General features: G+C 40.5%; 1 protein-coding gene across 1 annotated transcript; it reads left to right on the top strand.

The window, feature by feature from the left end:
• On the top strand, positions 1 to 17608 carry npy1r (neuropeptide Y receptor Y1). The gene is made up of 5 exons (XM_017461640.3): positions 1 to 515; positions 4635 to 4753; positions 6625 to 6647; positions 6750 to 7551; positions 13632 to 17608. Exons 4-5 carry the CDS (start codon positions 6835 to 6837, stop codon positions 14046 to 14048), a joined length of 1134 nt encoding a protein of 377 aa, XP_017317129.1. The 5' UTR covers positions 1 to 515; positions 4635 to 4753; positions 6625 to 6647; positions 6750 to 6834; the 3' UTR covers positions 14049 to 17608.
• Positions 17609 to 20434: the final 2826 nt, after the last annotated feature.

Below are 20434 nucleotides of genomic sequence, written 5' to 3'. Positions count from 1 at the left end.
GTGTACTGGAAAAATCAGGACATCTATTTGTCACTTGGGACGCATCCTCTGGCTTGCATTCAGAGATCGCTTAGGTTGAGGTTATCACTGAGCCACGACTCACCAGTCTGTCCCAGCTTCGACCTCATCTGCCCTGTGCATGAACACATGCACGCGGACATGCATGCATGCATGCGCATGCACGCTTGGACGCACAGAAACACGCGCGATCTAACACTTCCCTGCAGAGACATGGACGAATGAGCGAGCGAAAACACACACCCACACACCCACACACACACACGCAAAATAATGAGAGAGAGAGAGAGAGGGATACACAGATGTGACAGTCTGAGCACTGAAGACCCTTTGAAGAGGATGCTTGAGCGTGATGCCTCCGTGACCGCGCGCGCGCGCGTGTGAGTGTCACCCTGACCGTGTGTGTGGGTTGAGTTAGCCTAGTGTGTTAGAGAAAGTGTTGGCACCAGTGTGTAAGCTCTCAGACCTCAGACTCCGGCGGCTGCACGAAAGCGCAGGTAAGTCCACAAATATTGTATCTATTCAAATGTCTCTAAAATGCACTTTCTTTCTCCCCCCCCCCCCCTTCTCTAGTGTTCTGTTTTCTTCTTGTAACGATAAACGGATAAAGACTGACGCTGAAAGCCCGAGAGGCTGAGACGCGTCCACACAGGCACGCCAATTCAGATTATTTCCTTGAATTACAAGCGCGCGCTCGGTCGTTATTTAAGGAGGTTTTTATTTTTTAATTTTTTATAACGATCAGTTTAAAATGTTGTAGGGAGAGAAAAAAACAACCCTCGGTATTTCTAAAGACACGGAATGAATGCGGTGCAATTCTGCGGTGGATAAAGTGTGCACCTGGTGTACTTTGACCTGTTTGCGCGTGGACGCGTTAAAAGCGCGCACCTGTGATATGGATAACCAAGTGCTACCTCCAGGCATACATAAAACCCCCCTGAAACTATGTGTAGGCTATGTGTGTTCCTAAACAGTGTTTAAACGTCTAATATCCATAAATAGCTCACAGATGAAACTATTTGGGCTGAACAACGCACGGTATCATGAAATGATCCCATTCGGTCTCCATTCAAGCTCGAGCAATTGAGCAAAAAGGAATGCATCCAGATAGCCTATGCAAAGATGACAGAGACACATCCTAGAAGATTTAGCAGCTGTAATCGGACCAAATATTGACCCTAGGAGGGGTTAATACTTACGCAACTAAATTGTTTTTGCACCTTCAAACGTTATACATATTGTGCGTATATCAAATGGGGGGGAAAAAACCCCCCAATTAAATCCATGACGTCTTTATTCCATTACAAAAAAAGGGGGGTGAATATTTATGCAGGGCAGTTTGTTTAGACAAGGTCTGCTTAGTTTATTCTCCAAAGGCAGTTTAAGGAAAGAGGCATGACAGAGTTTCTCTTCTGGCTCATCTGGCATGGTTGTTGGTGACAGACGGCTGGTTTGAGTATTTCAGGTACTGCTGATCTCCTGGGATTTTTTTTTCCCACCCCACACAACAGTTTTCATAGTTTACACACAATAGTTTGAAAATTATATATATATATATATATATATATATATATATATATATATATATATATATATATATATATATATATATATATATATATATATATATATAAACATCCCAGTTCTTAGCTGGTTGATGAAAGGGATCAGAGGAAAATGGCCAGACTGGTTTGAGCCAGTCTAGAGTAACTCAAATAACCACTCTTTACAACCATGCTGAGCAGAAAAGAATCTCCAGAACACATCTCAGAACTCTGAGGTAGGATTCCAGTACAGCTGAAATCGACACCAGGTTCCTCTCCTGTCAGCCAAGAACAGGAGCTACAAAGAGCACAGGCTCACTAAAATTACACAATGTTTTTTTTTTTTTTTTTTCTATCTTAAAATGTCCAGGGGATAACAACACAGATATAAATGCAACAACATTGTTAAGCTGTACATACCTTGGGGATCATACAGTATATCTGAACTTTTCACCTTTCAGATCCTGTAGCTCCTGCTGGTATTAGCTGCACTCGATAATGCGCAGGTGAAGCTGAAATGCCCTACACCTTCAGGATATTTACGACCATTACGACAAAATGAAATATGGGTTCGGTTGTTTACCGGCCCGTTAGGACCTGTGCTTATTGTGGCCCATAAACATCTTTGTGGGGTGTTGAAAATATCAAAGTTCATTTTGTGTCAACGTGTCAGGAGAGGAATGGTCATGATTTTGTGGAGCTTATGAAAGCTGGATGTATGGTGGAGAGAGAGAGAGAGAGAGAGAGAGAGAGAGAGAGAAAATACATATTACTGTAACTCACTAGGCTTGAATATTGCCTTAGGCTGGGCTCTCTAAGAAATACAATGAGATGGAGACACATGCACACACACACACACACACGCACACACACACACACACATAGATAAGCCAGGAAAAATCCATAGCTTCTAAGAGCACAGTGCACTCACAGCTAAAAGTGAGGCTTTGAGTGAGACCTACTGTATTTGCACTAGCACCAGCTTGCTACACCTCCTTCCATAGCTCACCACCGCCTTCTATTTTCTCCCTTAATCACTCTCTCCCTCTTCCCTTTTCTCTCTTATTCTCGCCTGTATTCATTATCCCAGTTTTGCCTTTTCATCCTTCTTTCCTTGGACCTCTTGTTCTCTAATCAGCGACTCGGAGGTTTCTGGTGTGTCTTGATCTTCTGTTTTTTCTTCTCTGGTTCTGTACTTTCTGATCTGGCACACAATATCTTTATATCATTCGTTTTCTTCTGCTACGGTTCTGGCTCTGTATAGCCGTGTACCGATAATACTTTATGCATTTTACCAAGGTAATTGTGGATGTTTAAAACTACTGCTGGTCACCGTCTTTGTCATGGGTGTGAAAATTATTTTCTATGACGGTTACATTATTAAATTTACAGCTAGCGATGGAAAAAGGCATCAAATTATATATACAGCTAATATTCCCAACTGCGTTACTCATCCATCCATTCATTTTCTGTACTGCTTATCCTACACAAGGTCACAGGGAACTCGGAGCCTATCCTAGGGGAGTTGGGGCACCCCCTGGATGGGGTGCCAACTCATCTCAGGGCGTAATCACACACCACAAACAATTTAGAGAATTTATCTTTGGACTCTCCAGAGAAACCCCAGAGGCACAGGTAGAACATGCAACCTCTGCGCGCAGAGGGGGGAGGGGGGAATTGAACCCCCATCTCCAGAGAAACGTGCTAACCACTGAGCCACCGTGCCCCTCTACTTGATGAAGTTACAAAATAAAAATAAGTAAAATAATAATTCTGGTATGTGCAAAAGTTGGAACACCCTTTTAATTCAGCACTTAGTAACACCCCTTTGTAAAATATCACAGTTTGCAAATGCTTTTCCTAGCCAGCTAGGAGTCTATCTATTTTTGTTTGAGGAATTTGCAACCACTTTTCCTTGCAGAACATTTTTAGTTCTGAGACATTCTTGGGCCATCTTGCATGCACAGCATCTTTAAGATCTATAGATTTTCACTGATGTCAGGGGACTGTGAGGGTGCAGGTATGGGAAGGGCAGTGGTAGCTCAGTAGTTAAGATGATGGACTACTGATTGGAAGGTTGTGAGCTGCTACTGCTGGGCCCTTGAGCAAGGCTCTAAACCCTCAACTGCTCAGTTGGATAAATGAGATAAATGTAAGTTGCTCTGGATAAGGGTGTCTGCCAAATGCAATAAATGTAAACGTATGGTTTCATTCTGATGACTCTTCCATGCAGATCATGTTTGTGCAATGTATGTGTAATGCTCCTATGTCAGCTAAACCTTCATTGCGGTCATTAGAGGGTTTTGCTTTGCCTTTCTGGCCAACATATGAACAATTCTATCTGAAAGTTTTCATTGTCTTCCAGATCTTGCCCTGACTTCCATAGTTCCCCTTAACGGCAGTTCTTAATGCCATCTGGGAGAGTGGAAACTGCGAGCTGGAAATGCTTCGATACCTTTTTTAATAGCCTGCCTCTGCTTTGTACACACCGATTAGATTATATTTCAGAGTCTCAGTCAGCTGCTTAGAGGAGCCTATGGTTGTTAAGTGTTAGGTTTGAAGAGTTTATTATGCTCTGGAAATGTCATCAGCTGCCAATTACTAATGATAATTCTTAATCTTAGTAGCAAGTCCTACCAAGTCAATTAAGGCCTAATAAGTAAATTATGTTCTGAGACTTTATAACAGGAAGGATGTCCAAACGTTTGCACATGCAATAAATTGCTGCAGAGGTTGTGTTAATGGCGTTTCACTTCAAAAATCAACTAAATATTTGATTTGGCCAGGGGTGCACAAACTTTTGCATACAACTCAATTACACTGTATACTGTAGCTGCTTTATAGTAGGCACCCTTTGTGGATTCCTAACCATTCATCTCTCTCCTTATTTCAACCAGCTTTCTAATCTCACACAAAAATAGAACGTGACTTGATGCCATTAAACGAATTAAAAAGACATGTATATTATTTAATATATAATATATTGTATTATATAAGCTGCCTGTATGTTGCCTGAATGATCTGAGGCAGCATTTCCAAGATGGCTATTAGGTGTCAAATGTATTCCAACAGGTTGAAGTTGAAGGCGCTTATAATGTTAACAGCACTGCTATGAACCCGTAGCCTAGCTGGAAGCCAGCTCCATGATGATTCATGATGAAGGAGAGAGAGCTTACGAGAAGAAGGATGTGGTAGGTCGTTGAAATTTTCTTGCTTGTAAGACTATTTTTGGGCTCATGTATTATTCTTAGAGATGGGTCCTGCCTTTCTTTGATCCACTTATGTCATATGCATTGAAATTCTCAGTGACAGAATGTGGAAAATAAACGATTTTGATCGTTTTAATGTACATGAAATAATAATCCGGTGCTGCTTTCATGCCTTCATGATAACTCAAACTATTGCACAGCTACATATTCAACATGATAATGTGATCCGTGTAGTATCTATAAAAGTTGTTTATGAACATCCAGTGGTGAAGCATGTGACAAGTAATATAAGCGGCAACGTAGGCCATATGTCAACTTAGAAGTTTCATAGGTAATGAAATACCACAAAGATTGGCATAAATTTCTTCTATGAGTAATAAAGCGTGTAGTGTTGCCTCTCTCTCATTCCCAGTCTGTGTGCTGGTGTGTATGTCCCTGTTTCTGTCTCACACTTCTGCACCTACACAAACAAAATGACTGCTGTATGATTGGCACTAACATTATGGCCACGATTCAGGATGGTGCCATTCAGGTTCATCCCGAACAGTCGAAAATAATTTAAATATTCCACATGACATCTTCAAGATTCATTCTAACATGACATTTACTGGACTTTGCCTGAGAGAGCTTTCAATTACCTTAATAGCTGGCTGCTTTTAAGGTCACTTCGTAGAACACTACTGTCTAGGGAACGACTTTTGAAGAGAGCGCAAGCTGCTTGACTTTTGTAGACCATGCTATTGGCAAGCTTGTAGACAGGGAAATAGTCCTGTCAGTTTCACCATCTCCTGACTGAATCTTTGTGAACGTGCGTGAAATAGGAGTGAAAAAGAGTCGAAAAGAGATGGGATGGAATTGCAGAGCTTAAATTGTTACTCTTGTTCTCTCGATAACGTGATTCGTATTCAGACCTGCTTTAAAATTAAGCATGAGTAAGGATGACTAATTAGGAAAACTTGTAATGAAATATCTTGTACAGTAATTACCTGCGGCCCACACTATATCTACTTTTCCCGAATATGCCACTCCCAATTACAAGGGTGGGAGACCCTACAGGAACTAACGAGCTTAATCTTATTAAAACCAATTTCTGCAGATTAAAAAAAAACAATACGTGGCTGCTGTCAATCACAATGTTGCTTATTTTATATACAGAATATTCAAATAATAAAGGTGCTAACTACAAGCGTAAATTCAGGTTTCACTAGTGGTTTCAGCACAATCGTGCGATATTGATGTTTTTCTTGTTCATGATATTAACAATTCAATGGTCCAGAATCAAGTGGCTAAAAACGACCTGAGCATTTCAACCATTTCATGTTTAAGGAGAGTACAGGAGGGCTTACTCATAAAATGATCAGCTGTGCAGTCAGGAACTGCTTGCAGTGGCAATCACAAAAACAGCAGGATGGCGGTTTTCGAGGTGATTCCGCAGTAATGTAGAACAAACAATGAAAACATTCATCGTACATTTCCGATATAACCCAATTTTTAAAAATATAAATCAGTTGTGATCAACATTTTCACGGTTGATCTGCGGGAAAAAAATTGAAAATGGAATACCTGTACTGAGTACCTACTGTATATTCGCATGAAGCCAGTCTGCTCAGCCCTAAAACCCTGAGACTACCTTTAGAGTTCGCTGACTCTTAAAGTCCAACTTTTTACATAACTACTAATTAATTAATGACTAATATGTAACTGCAGTAATAGATGTATATTTTTTGGGTGGGGGTTGAGAGGCAGACTGAAGTCTTTGTCCAAGCAATGGTGTTTGTGCTTAATAATAATGACATTGCTAAAGTATTTGCAGTTTGATGAGTAATAAATCATGTTTGTTTGTTTTTTTACAGACCCAGTAAATGAATTAGAATCAGTAAGTAAAAAAATGAAGAATAGAATGAAGAAATAGGATATACAAAAGGACAACAGTCTTTTCAGTGTTTTGTTCATATCAGTTGTTTTCTTTTTTCGACAGTGCCTACATCGCTGCTACATCTCAAAAGTTGACAAGGACCTTCGACTAGAGCAGTCCGCCAATTACAGTGAAAAGAGACGTCACAATGCCTGACACTTACCTTCTCCCTCCTGCCCCGCCTCTTGCCATCCTAAACTGCTCCTCCCCCAACTGTACCCTTGCCAACTTTTCGGCATTTCATGGTGACGAGTGCCATGCCGACCAGCCCTTATTTGTGACCCTTGCTGTGGCCTACATTGCTGTAGCCTTGCTGGGAGTGACTGGTAATTTGGCATTGATTGTTTTGATCTGGAGTCAACGTGAACTCTCCAATGCCACTAGCGTGCTTATTGCCAACCTGTCAGCCTCGGACTTGCTGATGGCAGTAATCTCCCTGCCTTTCACATTTGTCTACACGTTCATGGACCACTGGATATTTGGTAGTGCCATGTGCAAGATCAACAGCCTAGTGCAGTGCACCTCTGTCTCTGTCTCCATCTTCTCCCTTGTGCTGATTGCCGTTGAGCGCCACCAGCTGATCGTGCGACCACGTGGCTGGAGACCCAGTGCATTCCATGCCTGCCTGGGTGTTGGCCTCAGCTGGGCTCTGGCCCTGCTCACTGCCATGCCTTTTCTACTCTTCTCCATTACCACTGATGCACCCCTGCAGCAGCTGCCCGCCATTATGCGTGAGCACTACCAAGGCAAGGTGGTGTGTATGGAGCAGTGGCCTTCACGCCAATTCAGGCTTGCCTACACCACCACCATGTTGCTGCTGCAGTATGTTGCACCCCTCACTTTCATCTTCATTTGCTACCTGAAGGTAAGAAGTGTCAGCTTTGGTCTAGGTAGTATTTGGGGTTGAGGTCAGGGTTCTGCACAGGCCACTTGAGTTCTTCCACACCAACCTTGGCAAACTATGTCTTCACAGACCTCAGTTTGTGCACAGGGGCATTGTCATGCTGGCACAGGTATGGTCCCCTTATCTTAATACGTAACGCTACAGCAAACCCTGCTCAAAACAAGCCCAGAATATTCGAGTAATTGGGCCAATTGTGAAAACGCCCCTAAGTGTGGTGACCATATTGTGCGGAAGCATTGCAGCAATAATAGCGATAATGTGTTTATCGAAGATGGTGCTCACAAAATCTGTTGAAGGCCTGGGGTGTTGATTGCACATTTCGAAATCAGCAGTTATTTAAAGCAGAAACAGCTGGACTGAATTCTGTAAGACCAAAATGGTGTCTTTCAGAATTACAATTTATTATACAAATACAATACATATACACATAGATAATTACTGGCTTCTTTATGACGCAATAGGAGATATATTGTATTTATTATTGTTATTATTATTATTATTATTATTATTATTATTATTATTATTATTTTCTTAAATAGTATTTCAGACTTGAGAGATCCATGCAAATAAGTTTCTCAGTGCAGGTGCAAACAATTGGAGAGGAACTCGACAGCATTCTACATTAAGAAAAAGTGTTAAAAATGTGTCATGCTTTGGAAGTTTAAAAGAACGTGGAACGTTCTTGCACGTATTTGTATTGTCAGCTCATTCAAATTCTAATAACTCAGAAGTACATTTTGAATTTAACGGTGAACAGATCAGATATATGATGTTTCCTTCTCCTTTTCTTTTCTGAAAACACATTAAAGGGACAACACTTTACAAGTCAAGACAAAATGTGATCAATTCTATCCAGATTTAAGCATCTAGACTGAAAGGTGCGTCACTCCCAATGACAGCAATTCGTTTAGCTCTGAATTCAACTACATGGAGAAAAGAAAGAAACCATGGTGATGTTGGCTCAGTGGAGAATATGGATGGTTGTTTTCCGAGAATATGACACAGTTTAGACACAACTGTCTTCACCTTATCAGCTAATCATGAAGCTCTTTATCAGCATGATGAGGTCTATTAGAACAAGGCAAACACCAAAAACATGCTAAGCTTTGACCTGCTAGGACAGTCAGCCCATCCCTGATCTAGACACTGATATTGTGAAGGCACATCCTGGAACTGTGCATGAACTGTCACATAGTAACAAAAAGTTACAGTAAAAAACAAAGTGTGTGTGTGTGTGTGTGTGTGTGTGTTTTTTTTTATTATGTTAGAGTTATGAAACAAACAAATACACCTGTGATCTACATATAAGTGCTAAACATTTTCTTTTTCTTGTAATATGCTGTAACTTATGAGGTTCTAGAAATAAGCTTGTAGTCAAGCTTCATTTCCAATAACATCCATGTTTATATATGTATTTATAAATGCATCGATATGAAAATTACAGACTGATATTAATAGCCTAGGCTGTCTGAGTCCACAATTTTTTTTGAGATTCATCACACAAGTGGATTCATTTATGTTTATGATAGTTCCTAACATTCCCTTGACTGAGAGTGTGTTTATGACATATTAAAAATGCATTTATTTTGAATCTGACAGGCTAATAATAAAAAAAAAATAATCAAGATTTCAAATTCACTGCTTACTTTATTGTGTTTAGACACCTTCCTGTAAAAGTGCATTAAAATATAAATTACTGAAAAGATTTTGTAATATAAGTGTAACGTGTGGTTCTATGAGGAAGGACGCGCGCGATGGTGTAAAAGCAGCGTGATATTTATTAGAGGCAATATATGAACTGTCCATTTATTAGAGGCAATCCATCATCGCGGTCCATATTTTTACACGGAACTGGAACTAGAAAACAAGGCTTGGACTTAAAGAGACAGAAAGGCGGTAAGATTTTGCATTTGCAACTAGACAACGACACAACAGCGTACAGGGCTGTTGCTGAACGTTTGGCGTGCACTGAGTGACAGCTCACTCAATGGGCCCTTATCCACACCAGTCATATCGTTTTATATGCAACAATGACAGAATTACAGTTTAATAAAGAATACAATAAAAACAACCACTAGATACACAAGGAATTAAACGTTGAATTTGGCTTAAAATTGACCTGTATGATTAAAATATTTCCTTATAGCATGTGAAAAATAACTATTAGACCATTAGGCTACTGGGGTCTTTATTAGCGGAGATTGTCTTTAAATTAGAGTTTAAAGGGTTAGAGATGAACTCTTTCTTGTTCAGTTACATAAACAAGTGGAAGCAAGTTGACTAAAATCAAATTAATTAGCATTAATTTATCCTCTTCTGCTTTTAATTTTGTGTGTGTGTGTGTGTGTGTTGTTGTTGTTTGTTTGTTTTTAACATACATTTCAAATGCTAACTATATAAGGATTTGAGACAGTGGTGTTATATTGATATTTTAACCTATACTAAAAGAGAAATTTAGTATAGTCTATGTAGTATAGAATAAGCCACATAATTAGCTTACTTCATCGATTATCACGTAAATTTGCAGCCATTTGTTTAGCACACAGCCTAGGAGTTAAGCTTTGACTAGCATAAAACAATTTGTGCTAGTTATAGGCTGTTTCAAATCAGGTGGCCAAGTGTAGGAATAGCTGGGGGTGACCTTGTCGCTGGTTCCCACAAGGAAAAGCTGCATTCATAATTATGTAAATATAAGGTCCTCACAAGAACTGTAGGACAAATGTGTGTGTAAGTTTGAAATGAGTTGGCATCTATGGAAGGATTTTATTTGCATTGGATTTAATAAAACCGTATGCTGTGGCAGTGAACTGACTTGGTATTTTAGTGTGTGTGTGTGTGTGTGTGTGTGTGAAACCATTTCCAGAGGCTTAGTAATGACTGGAGGTTTACCAAGAACCCTCTCTGCCTCTTCTCGTTCTCATTTTCTTGGTTGATTAAAATCTCCACCCCCTTGAGAAGAAAAGCAGAAACACACTTACGCAAAATTCCCCCAGAGCAGCTGGAGTGCTTGCACATACCAGCCTCTCCAGGGCCCTTCATAATATTTACGATCGATATTATAGTGGGCTTGGACAGGGCATTGTGGGACAGTGTAGAGTGTGTGTTGCTGATTAAACATTATTAGCATGAGCTCAATAACATGCATCACGCATGCACGCAGATGCTGCATACATACACGATGAGGTTGTAGAAGAGAGAGAGAGAGAGAGAAAGGGAGAGAGAGTCGTACGATTAGAGGGAATTTTCCCAAACCTGGAGATGCAATACCTCCAGACCTTAGCTCAAAGGCCATAATTATGCTCCGTGATAGAGGATGACAGATGCTTTTAGAAGCGTAGGCCCATTTTGAGCAGGTGTCAAGGAAATAATAGACAAACGCATAAGTGTTAATATGTAGACTTCATTTTCCAGCCATGTAGAGGGTTATGTTTGTTAATGGCGCTGGCGGGATTTAAATGAAAGCATCTGCAATTACTGCAATAATAATTAGCCGTTTTTAAAGTGATAGCGGATATTCAACCAAAGTCATTTACAGTCGTCTTCAACTCGGTTATGCTTTGCACTTAATTAACCGCAAGCTGTGAAAAACAACACTTTTTGTTCCTCTGAACCTAAATTACAGCTCGCGTGGCATTTGTATTTTTTGTCACTGTTTATATCACACAGCATTTTTAAAAGCTAATAGAGCAAAATATGCTTTTATCTAAAGTGTCCTGTGGATAAGTTGGCTTTGCTTAAGGGCCCAAACAGTGGTTCTCTGGCAGCCCTGGGATTTGAAGCAACAATCTTCCAGGCGCTAATGGATAACCTTAGACACTCAACTTCCACTGCTCAAGGACTTTCTTTTTTTTTTTTTTTTATTTGGCATGTATCTGGTCAGAAAATTCAAATGCTCAATGACAGGGTACATAGCAATGGCTGTAGAAAAGCTCACTTTAAGATGACATATAAAATCATTTGCTACAGGTGGGTAACTACCATACCGGCCATTTTGGTGCATACCTTAGCTTGCTGCTTGAAAGTGTATTAAATAGTCAATATTGGTGGGACGTCTCAAAAAAACTTGCACGTTTTCATCCCGCAGCTTGATGTTCTCCTGTGCGTAGCTATGTTTGCGAATTTAACTTGGAATCTCGCATAAAACATAAACTGCCTCATCTCGCTCTCCGCCATTTTTACTTTTCGGAGCCAGTTATCCAAGCACATGATTTGTTGAGGCAAAGTCATGTGACTATTTATGAATTATTTTTATATGCGTCAAGGAATTTATTCCGTAAATGTGTTTCCAACATAGTTCATGCGCACGGCTTCGTCTCGAATAGAAAACGTATCCACCTCAATTGAGCGCATATGGGTTTTATGCGCATTTTGGAGATTTTATTAGCATCTGGTGTTTCCACTCAAGGTTTTTTTTTTGTGTGTTTTCAAAATACGTGGATGGAAACATAGCTAGTGTGAGGACGTACAGCGGATATGACCAAACAGGATCATGTGACACAATAAACAAATAGTGGCCGGAACTGGCTAGTCAGTGGTGTTGTGCTCTAAGTACTACCTAAAACACATGAAATATGTTTATATTATGGTTTGTCTGTCGCACCGATCAATGCAAGTGCAGTTACAACAACATTTAATAGTAGAAAGAAAATCGCACCGATCTCAAACATAAGGCACAGCTAGTCAATTGGAAAAAATACTTGAAATGTACTTTAGTAAAGCTGTACGAACCCCGGGTGACACAGTTTATCGTATTAATAATCTAATGTGCCTCCTGACACTCTCTGTCATTTTCATAAATTAGCCAGACAACATCCTGTAGCCACTCAAGATTACATCTGTAAGTCTTGATAATGATGTTAATGCTACTATTATGAGCTTTTTTTTCCATCCAATTCATTAGTCTGAGGATGTACTATATCTAAATGTGTTACACTGTCATCTGTTATTTCTTCTTGAGGCTTCTTGCACAAGCGCTGGCGGCACACACCAAGTAGTGAGAACAGCTCAAGACTTATACAATTAACTACAACTACCATGGCAACTGTGACTCATTAGGAAGACATACTAACCCATGTAAGAATACGCTCTGGTTATACAGCCACCGATGACGTCAGTGACTGTCATTTTGCGTTAACCCGCGCCACAATCCCTCCGGGATTTTCTGCGTCTTTTAAACGACCCGATTATAGAGAATCAGTGAACTCAACCCCAGAGCATGCGGAACTGCGAAAACCCCCAAACAATTCCAATTCGAATCACGTTAAACCACTGCGAAGAGGAAGATAATGAGAGATTAAAAGGGGTGGATGAGATGCAGAGAGACACATTAGCCAACAGCATAGGACCTGTTAGTAAATACTGTTTTCTGTGAATCCTGCTGTGTAGTTGCTCTAAATAACAAGAGCCTCTGCCAAACAAATCGGCTGAAGAGAATTGATTCAGTCATTTTGAGATCCAGGAATTGGACCAACAGATTGATGAAGCAAGAGCGGAGGAGGATGAAAGGACAGAGACTCTCAAGAAAACACACACACACACATACACACACACACACACACACACACATAAATTCAAAGGTAAAATCCACCCTGAATGACTTGCAGATCAATCCTTAGAATTACCATGTGATCTTCAATGACGTTCACACCCCACGATGAGCACGATGCAGCAGCACTTTAGTCTTTTAGTCTGTCCCACTATCACATCCTCATCTGTACACTCTGCTCAAACAGATCAGCTCCCAAAAGCTTGAACGTTCATGCTAATACCACATCAACGCCATCACGTTTGGCATCTCGTAGATCGCTAACTAGCCGAGTTGAGTCTCTGCCATAACTGTGTTGTGTAGCTGCATTGCATTCTGTAACTTTGAGTCAGTAGTTGCTATCTCCACTACTTCTACACTGGATTTCTCATTAATTTGATACTGAACCATATACAACATATACAATTAAATAATATATTCCCCTTTTCTATCTTTCTCATTCTACTACTTTTCTCCTTTTCTCTGACGTTCACTCTCAAACCCACCTCCCCCCCAGATCTACGTCCGTCTGAGGCAGCGGAAGAGTGTGATGGAGCGAATGCGTGAGAACAAGTACCGCAGCCATGAGACAAAGCGTATCAACGTCATGCTGTTCTCCATCGTGGTGGCCTTCGCTATCTGCTGGCTGCCGCTCAACGTCTTCAACGCTGTCGTCGACTGGAACCACGAAGCGACCATGAACTGTACCCACAACCCCCTGTTCTTGCTGTGCCATCTGACTGCCATGTGCTCCATCTGCATCAACCCCATCTTCTACGGCTTCCTGAACCGCAACTTCCAGCGTGACCTGCATTCCTTCCGGCTCTGCAAGAGGCTTTCGACAAGAGAGGAAGAATACGACACCGTCGCCATGTCCACCATCCACAGCGACCTGTCCAAGGCGTCTCTGAAACTCAGCAGCACAGATATCTAAAAGAAGCTCTCGAGGTGCAGCTCTTTGGGCACTACGTCATTTGGGTGCCACCAGAAAGGTGCAAGAAGCTACACGGTGTACGTGGTCGTGTCCGACGATGATCAAATCCTACGCAAGATTTGCAAAACGCAGTGCTTGCTGAAATACCGTATAAGATATACAAAGGTTCACTGGGACAGCGTCGGACCTTAAGTAAGTAGTTTAAGCCTTCCAGTGCTTTCCATCTCGGAAAACGAATGGAAAACTTCAAGATAAAGGACTCTCCTAGGAGACTGACTTCATAGTGTTGGATCTCATACAAAAACAATGTTGGTTTGAATGTCAGTCCGCTAGAGAGGCTCCAAATATAGGAGTGGATTGAAATGTAGGAAATCACGATTACTGGATTTTACTGAACAAGATCTGGTTGAGTTGCAAGGCTACTGAGTTAAAATAGGAATAGCTTTATTGCAGACTAGTCCTTACTTTACATGGAATTTTATATTTCAGTTCTGTATTTTTTAATATCAATATTGGTTTTACTGTAGCCAAATCTTCAGAACAGAGTTACCACAGAGCAGTACTTGTTATACACTCGTGAATGTTACTGGTTTATATTTGTTCATTCTTATTTAGAATAAAATTTAGAATAAAAAAAAAGAGTTAGATTTAGAAAGACAGATGATTGTAAGACAAAAAAAAAACAAAACTTTGTGTTTGTCTATTGTGACCAGCTATGAATGTAAATGACATGAGTTTGGTATTGTAATTGCTTAGGAGTGTTCATTCTTGACAGTAATGTTATTTAGAGCATTGTGGTCTGAGTAATTTAATATTCTAGAGTTATTCATTGGTATAATCATGATACTTACGGTATAGAGATGTTTAACGTACACTCACTAGTGACTAATACTAGGAAGACTCAGTTCTTCATGGCATGGAATCTATAACCTGTTGGAAAGTTCCTCTGAGATTCTGGACTATGGTGATTGATCTATGAAGGCGCATTCATGTAGCAACCTTCAGGTTCTACTACATCCCAAAGGTGCTCTACTGGATTCAGATCTTAGTGTCTGTGTCGTCGTGTTCACGGAACCAGTTTGGGACTTGCGCTTTGAGACATGTCGCATTATCATTCTGGAAGTAGCCATTATATAATGTAAGATGGCAATTTGTGGTCATAAAAGGTATGCACATTATCAGCAACAATATTCAGACAGGCTGTGGGATTTAAACAATACACGACTGGTATAAAGGGACCTAATGTGTGCCAGGAAAATATTCCCCACAACATTACACCACCCCACCACCAGCCTGAACGGTTAATACATGGCAGGTTGGGTTGGTGGATTCATGCTGATGACATCAAGTTCTAAACTTACCATCTGAGCAGAAATCGAGATTCATCAAACCAAGCAATGTTCAACTGTCCAGTTTCGGTGAGCCTTTTCACCACAGAAATTTTGTTCACTGGTCTTCTACTGTTCTTGTCAATCCACCTCGAGTTCCACGTGCTGTGCATTCTAAGATGCTTTTCTGCTCACCACAGTTGTAAAGAGTGGTTATTTGAGTTACCATACATGCTAAAAAATGCTGGGTTATTTTTCTACAAAAGCACTGGGTTGAGCGTTTTGGGTCATTTAACTGGGTTATTTTCTCAGTCTTGGTAGTTATTGGGTAGTTTTGTGCAACGCAACCACTGGGTAATTGGTTGGGTCATTTTCACTCACAGTTGAATCAATTCTGGTTCATTGAAGAAGCATGAAAAACATCGATTAAACCCTTTCCAATAAAGATCCGTAAAGCTCATGTTTATCTTAAAAAATGATCTTTAAAATACAGTCTCCTGAAAAAGGGACGTTTCTATTTTTGCCGAGTATGTAAACACCACATTAGCAGCTCCAGACATAGCTCAATACATTTCTGAACACCTTCTTGTGTAGAAATAAAGGAGATATCATGTTGACATATTTGTTTATAATGTTGATATATTTGACATTTTCACAGGGTAAAAATAGCCCTGAAAATATGAACCCATTTATGAAATAAAATGAACCCAGCATTTTTGTAAAAAAAAAAAAAGAAAACATACTTCGGGTTAAAAACAAGCCATTTACTTGGTTTAAAATTAACAACCGAACTTGATGGGTTAGTTTAGCCCAAGCTGTGTTCTGTCCTATATTTACCCAGCCATTGGGGTAAAAATAACCCAATTTGGGTTATTTTTAACCCAGTGGGTTTTTTTTTTAGAATCTAGCCTTCTTGTCAGTTCGAACCAATCTGGCCATTCTCCTCTGACCCTTCTCATCAGCAAGGCATTTCTCCCCAACTGCTGCTCAACAGATGTTTATTGCATCCATTCTGTGTAAACGCTATAGACTGTTGTGCATGAAAGTCCCAGGAAATGAGCAGTTTCTAAAATAAAGCAGTCTGATCCGGCACCAACAACAATTCCACGGTCAAATTTCCCCCAATTCTGATGTTTGATATGAACAAGCTGCCACAAGATTGGCTGATTGGATAAATGCACGAATATGCAGGTGTACAGGTGTACCTAAGTAGTGAGCGTATATTTCATACTCGGGACCATATTCAGGTAACTTTTTGGGTATAGAAATGTAGTGAATTTTTCAAATACTATTTATTTAAGACAAGTCTTAAACAAGAACGCATATAATATATTGCAGGATTATGAGGTACAATTGAGGTATTTATAAACAGAATTCTTGTGCATATTGTGAATTTCAGTGTGTGAAATCATGTCTTTCTGTTTCTATTGAATTTTTTTTTTCTTTTATAACTGCTATAAAATAGTTAATTGGATAGCACCAATTATTAAGTATCATTAGTAATGTTTTAAACATGAGATGCTGATTTAGGGAACGCTTCAACCCTGACACAAGAGCTTATTGACACTTTTCCCCAACGTGCCACAACACAGACAATCATGTCAGACAGATTTATAAACAGACGATAGACACAATGTGTGTGTGTGTGTGTGTGTGTGTGTGTGTGTGTGTGTGTGTGTGTGTGTGTGTGTGTTTTAGTCTGTAGGCACCATGAATTTGACATTAAACGCTTCTTCGTACATGTGCATACAAGCAAGTCGACTGATATTGTGATAGTGATATTTTTAGGCACAGAACAGATTAAATCTATGGCTTACAGCGTGATTTGATTAAAACATTTCCTAATTAGCTGCAATTTGTCTAATTATGTCTACATGCAAGATCAAAGGATATCAGAATATTAGAAAACATGTGCTGTGTCAAAGTTTTTAAAGGAAGTGTACAGGAGGGGCAGAGTTCCAGACGTGGAAATAGACCTTAATATAAGTCCAGGATTGACAATGCTCTTGGGTTAACTTGTTAAAGTACTTGCAGTAGAATTGAAACTCATTTTCATCTCTGGTCCAGTGTCCAGAGTTGTTTTTCTATGGTACAATTTGGTAGCTTTTACTCCAGTGTAGATTTCCTGTGGACTATATAATGATGTTCTATGGATCTTCGAACCATTTTGATTATAGAGTCTCTATATGACTTAACCTTACTGATTTCTCTCATTGTGTCAAATTCACACAGGTCGAGTTTAATAAAGAATATCTCTTTACATCTCTTTTTAGTGTTGTATACCTATTCTTCCATAGGAATACACACACACATACACAAAACACTCCCCGCCCAAATGTTCATTCAAAATAATTCTCATTGTGACTATGATCTCAAGACATTCACTTTACAGATTAAACACTGACCTTTGAACTCCAACCCTCAGTGTTTAAATGCCAGGAACACACACACACACACACACACACACACACACACACACACACACACACACACACACACACACACACAATGGCAAAGTTTGGATTTCACCATGGAATCCATGCATGTTGATTAAATAACTTGGACTGGCAGTTCTGAGAGACATGAACCCTTCTATCCTGATTTCCCACATCGTAGTATCGTAACAAAAAGGAGTACATATTTATCTAGAACTCCATATACAGTATAAAGCAGCATTTTAACTGAAAATAAATTTTGAAGGCATCTACGGTGGCCAGTAAGCGCAATATAAATTAGCAAACCAAAAATGTAACTGCAAAACCAAAATCACCACAACAAATGCGAAAACTGCAACAGCAAAATAACTCAAAATGGAAAGGGTTGGCCTAGTCCTTCAAGAGCGAGGATGGGCCGAGGCTCACCAATCTGCTAACAGATGCAACACTTTGAGAACGATATTCCCCAAAGACAAATCGGTAGGATTTTGGGCATTTCACCTTCTACAGTACATAATATAATTAAAAGATTCAAGGAAGGCGGTTAAATCTCGGTGCGTAAAGGGCGAGGCCGAAAACCACTTCTGAATGCTCGTGATCTCCGATCCCTCGGACGTCACTGTCTTAAAAACCGTCACGAGTCTATAATAGATATCCTGACATGGGCTCGGGAATACTTTAGTAAACCTTTGTCATCGACACCATTCGCCGCTGCATCCACAGATGCAAGTTAAGGCTTTACTATGCAGAGCAGAAGCCGCACATTGTCCAGACGCTCCGCCCACCTCTCTGGGCTGAGATGGACAGTAGCACAGTGGAATCATGTTTTGTGGTCCGACGAGTCGATGTTTCAAATAGTTTTTGGACAAAATAGCCGTCGTGTTCTCCAGGCCAAAGAAGAAAAGGACCATGCTATCAGTGTAATGTTCAAAACCCAGCATCTGTCATGGTATGTGGGTGTGTCAGTGCCTATGGAATGGGTAACTTGCACATCTGTGAGGGCAGCATTAATGCAGAAAGATATGTACACATTTCGGAGCAACATATGCTGTCGTCCAGAGCAGGATAACAGCAAACCACATTCTGCCCGGATTCAAACGCGTGGTTGCGTAAGCAGAGAGTGCGGGTGCTAATATGACCTGCCTGTAGTCCTGACCTGAGAATGTATGGCGCATTATGAAGCGCAAAATAAGGCAACGAAGACCCTGTACAGTCGCTCAGTTTAAAAAATGGATGAATGGAGGAAAATTCCACTTGCTAAACTTAACCAAACTTAACTAGGCCTGGTGTGAATTCGAAATGTTATCGGTTTAGTGTGAAAACATAGAGTGCACTGAATGAAACAAGGCAGCAGGCTACGTCTGGCCTGTGAGCCTTGAAACCTGTGATCTAAATGCAACATTTTATTTCACTTCATCACTTTGTCTTTTCAGTCAGTATATACGTCACTCTGTCCTGTCTTTTTGTTCGTCGTGTTGTTTTCACCCCCCAGCCACCCCCCACACACACACCCCACCCCACCCCATCCCCAGTGTTCTGTCTTTGCACAGAATGAACACCATTACAATGTACCTGACTGAATTTAGCAAACTGATTCATAGCTTGACAAACAGTCATGTAGGAGTATTTATTTGAAGTAATAACTAAAATAGGTTGTAGTGCGGGTCCACTGGTATCCTGCATCACTCTTTAAAGTTGAATGAGTTTAAAAACAAAGCATTGTCACATGCTCGATGTGGCAGGACTCAACCATACCAGTAATGCATCTACATATTGTATACACAGAAGCTCCATGTCAAATGATGCAGATCACAGACTAAATGAAATGATTGTGTTTGCTTTGATGAGCTGTTTTATGTTGTTTTTTTTCTCCCCGCACATGTTGCAACCTTAAGGCTGCTCAATGACAAGTTCTATTAATGACAAACGACACTTTAATATACACTGATATATTATACATATACACTGATATATGTAGGTTCCCCTTGAGCCGCCAAAACAGCTCTGACCCATCAAGGCATGGACTCCACAAGACCTCTGAAGGTGTGCTGTGGTATGTGGCACCAAGACGTTAGCAGCAGATCCTTTAAGTCGTGTAAGTTGTGAGGTGGGGCCTACATGGATCGGATTTGTTTGTCCAGCACATCCCAATGACGTTCGATCAGATTGAGATCTGCGGAATTTGGAGGTCAAATCAACACCTCGAATGCTTTGTCATGTTCCTCAAACCGTTCCTGAACAATTTTTGCAGTGTTGCTGAGTGCATTATCCTGCTGAAAGAGGCCACTGCTATTATGGAATACCGTTGACATGAAGGGGTGTACTTGGTCTACAACAATATTTAGGTAGGTGGTACGCATCAAAGTAACATCCACATGAATGCAGGACCCAAGGTTTCCCAGCAGAACACTGCCCAGAGCATCACACTTCCTCCGCCAGCTTGCCTTCTTCCCATAGTGCATCCTGGTGCCATCTCTTCCCCAAGTAAGCGACACACATGCACCCCATGATGCAAAAGAAAACATGATTCATCAGACCAGGCCACCTTCTTCCATTGCTCCATGGTCCAGTTCTGACAGAGCCATTAACTTTTTCAGCAATTTGTGCTACAGTAGCTCGTCTG

Source organism: Ictalurus punctatus, chromosome 29 (genome assembly GCF_001660625.3).
Source record: "Ictalurus punctatus breed USDA103 chromosome 29, Coco_2.0, whole genome shotgun sequence".
Lineage (NCBI taxonomy): Eukaryota > Metazoa > Chordata > Actinopteri > Siluriformes > Ictaluridae > Ictalurus > Ictalurus punctatus.
The sequence above is the reverse complement of the archived record's forward strand: the minus strand, read 5'-3'. Positions and strand labels throughout refer to the sequence as shown.

Coding starts and splice junctions, on each gene's coding strand:
- npy1r (XM_017461640.3), top strand. CDS start 6,835: ATGCCTGACACTTACCTTCTCCCTCCTGCCCCGCCTCTTGCCATCCTA. Junction 7,552..13,631: donor TCTTCATTTGCTACCTGAAG/GTAAGAAGTGTC, acceptor CCTCCCCCCCAG/ATCTACGTCCGTCTGAGGCA.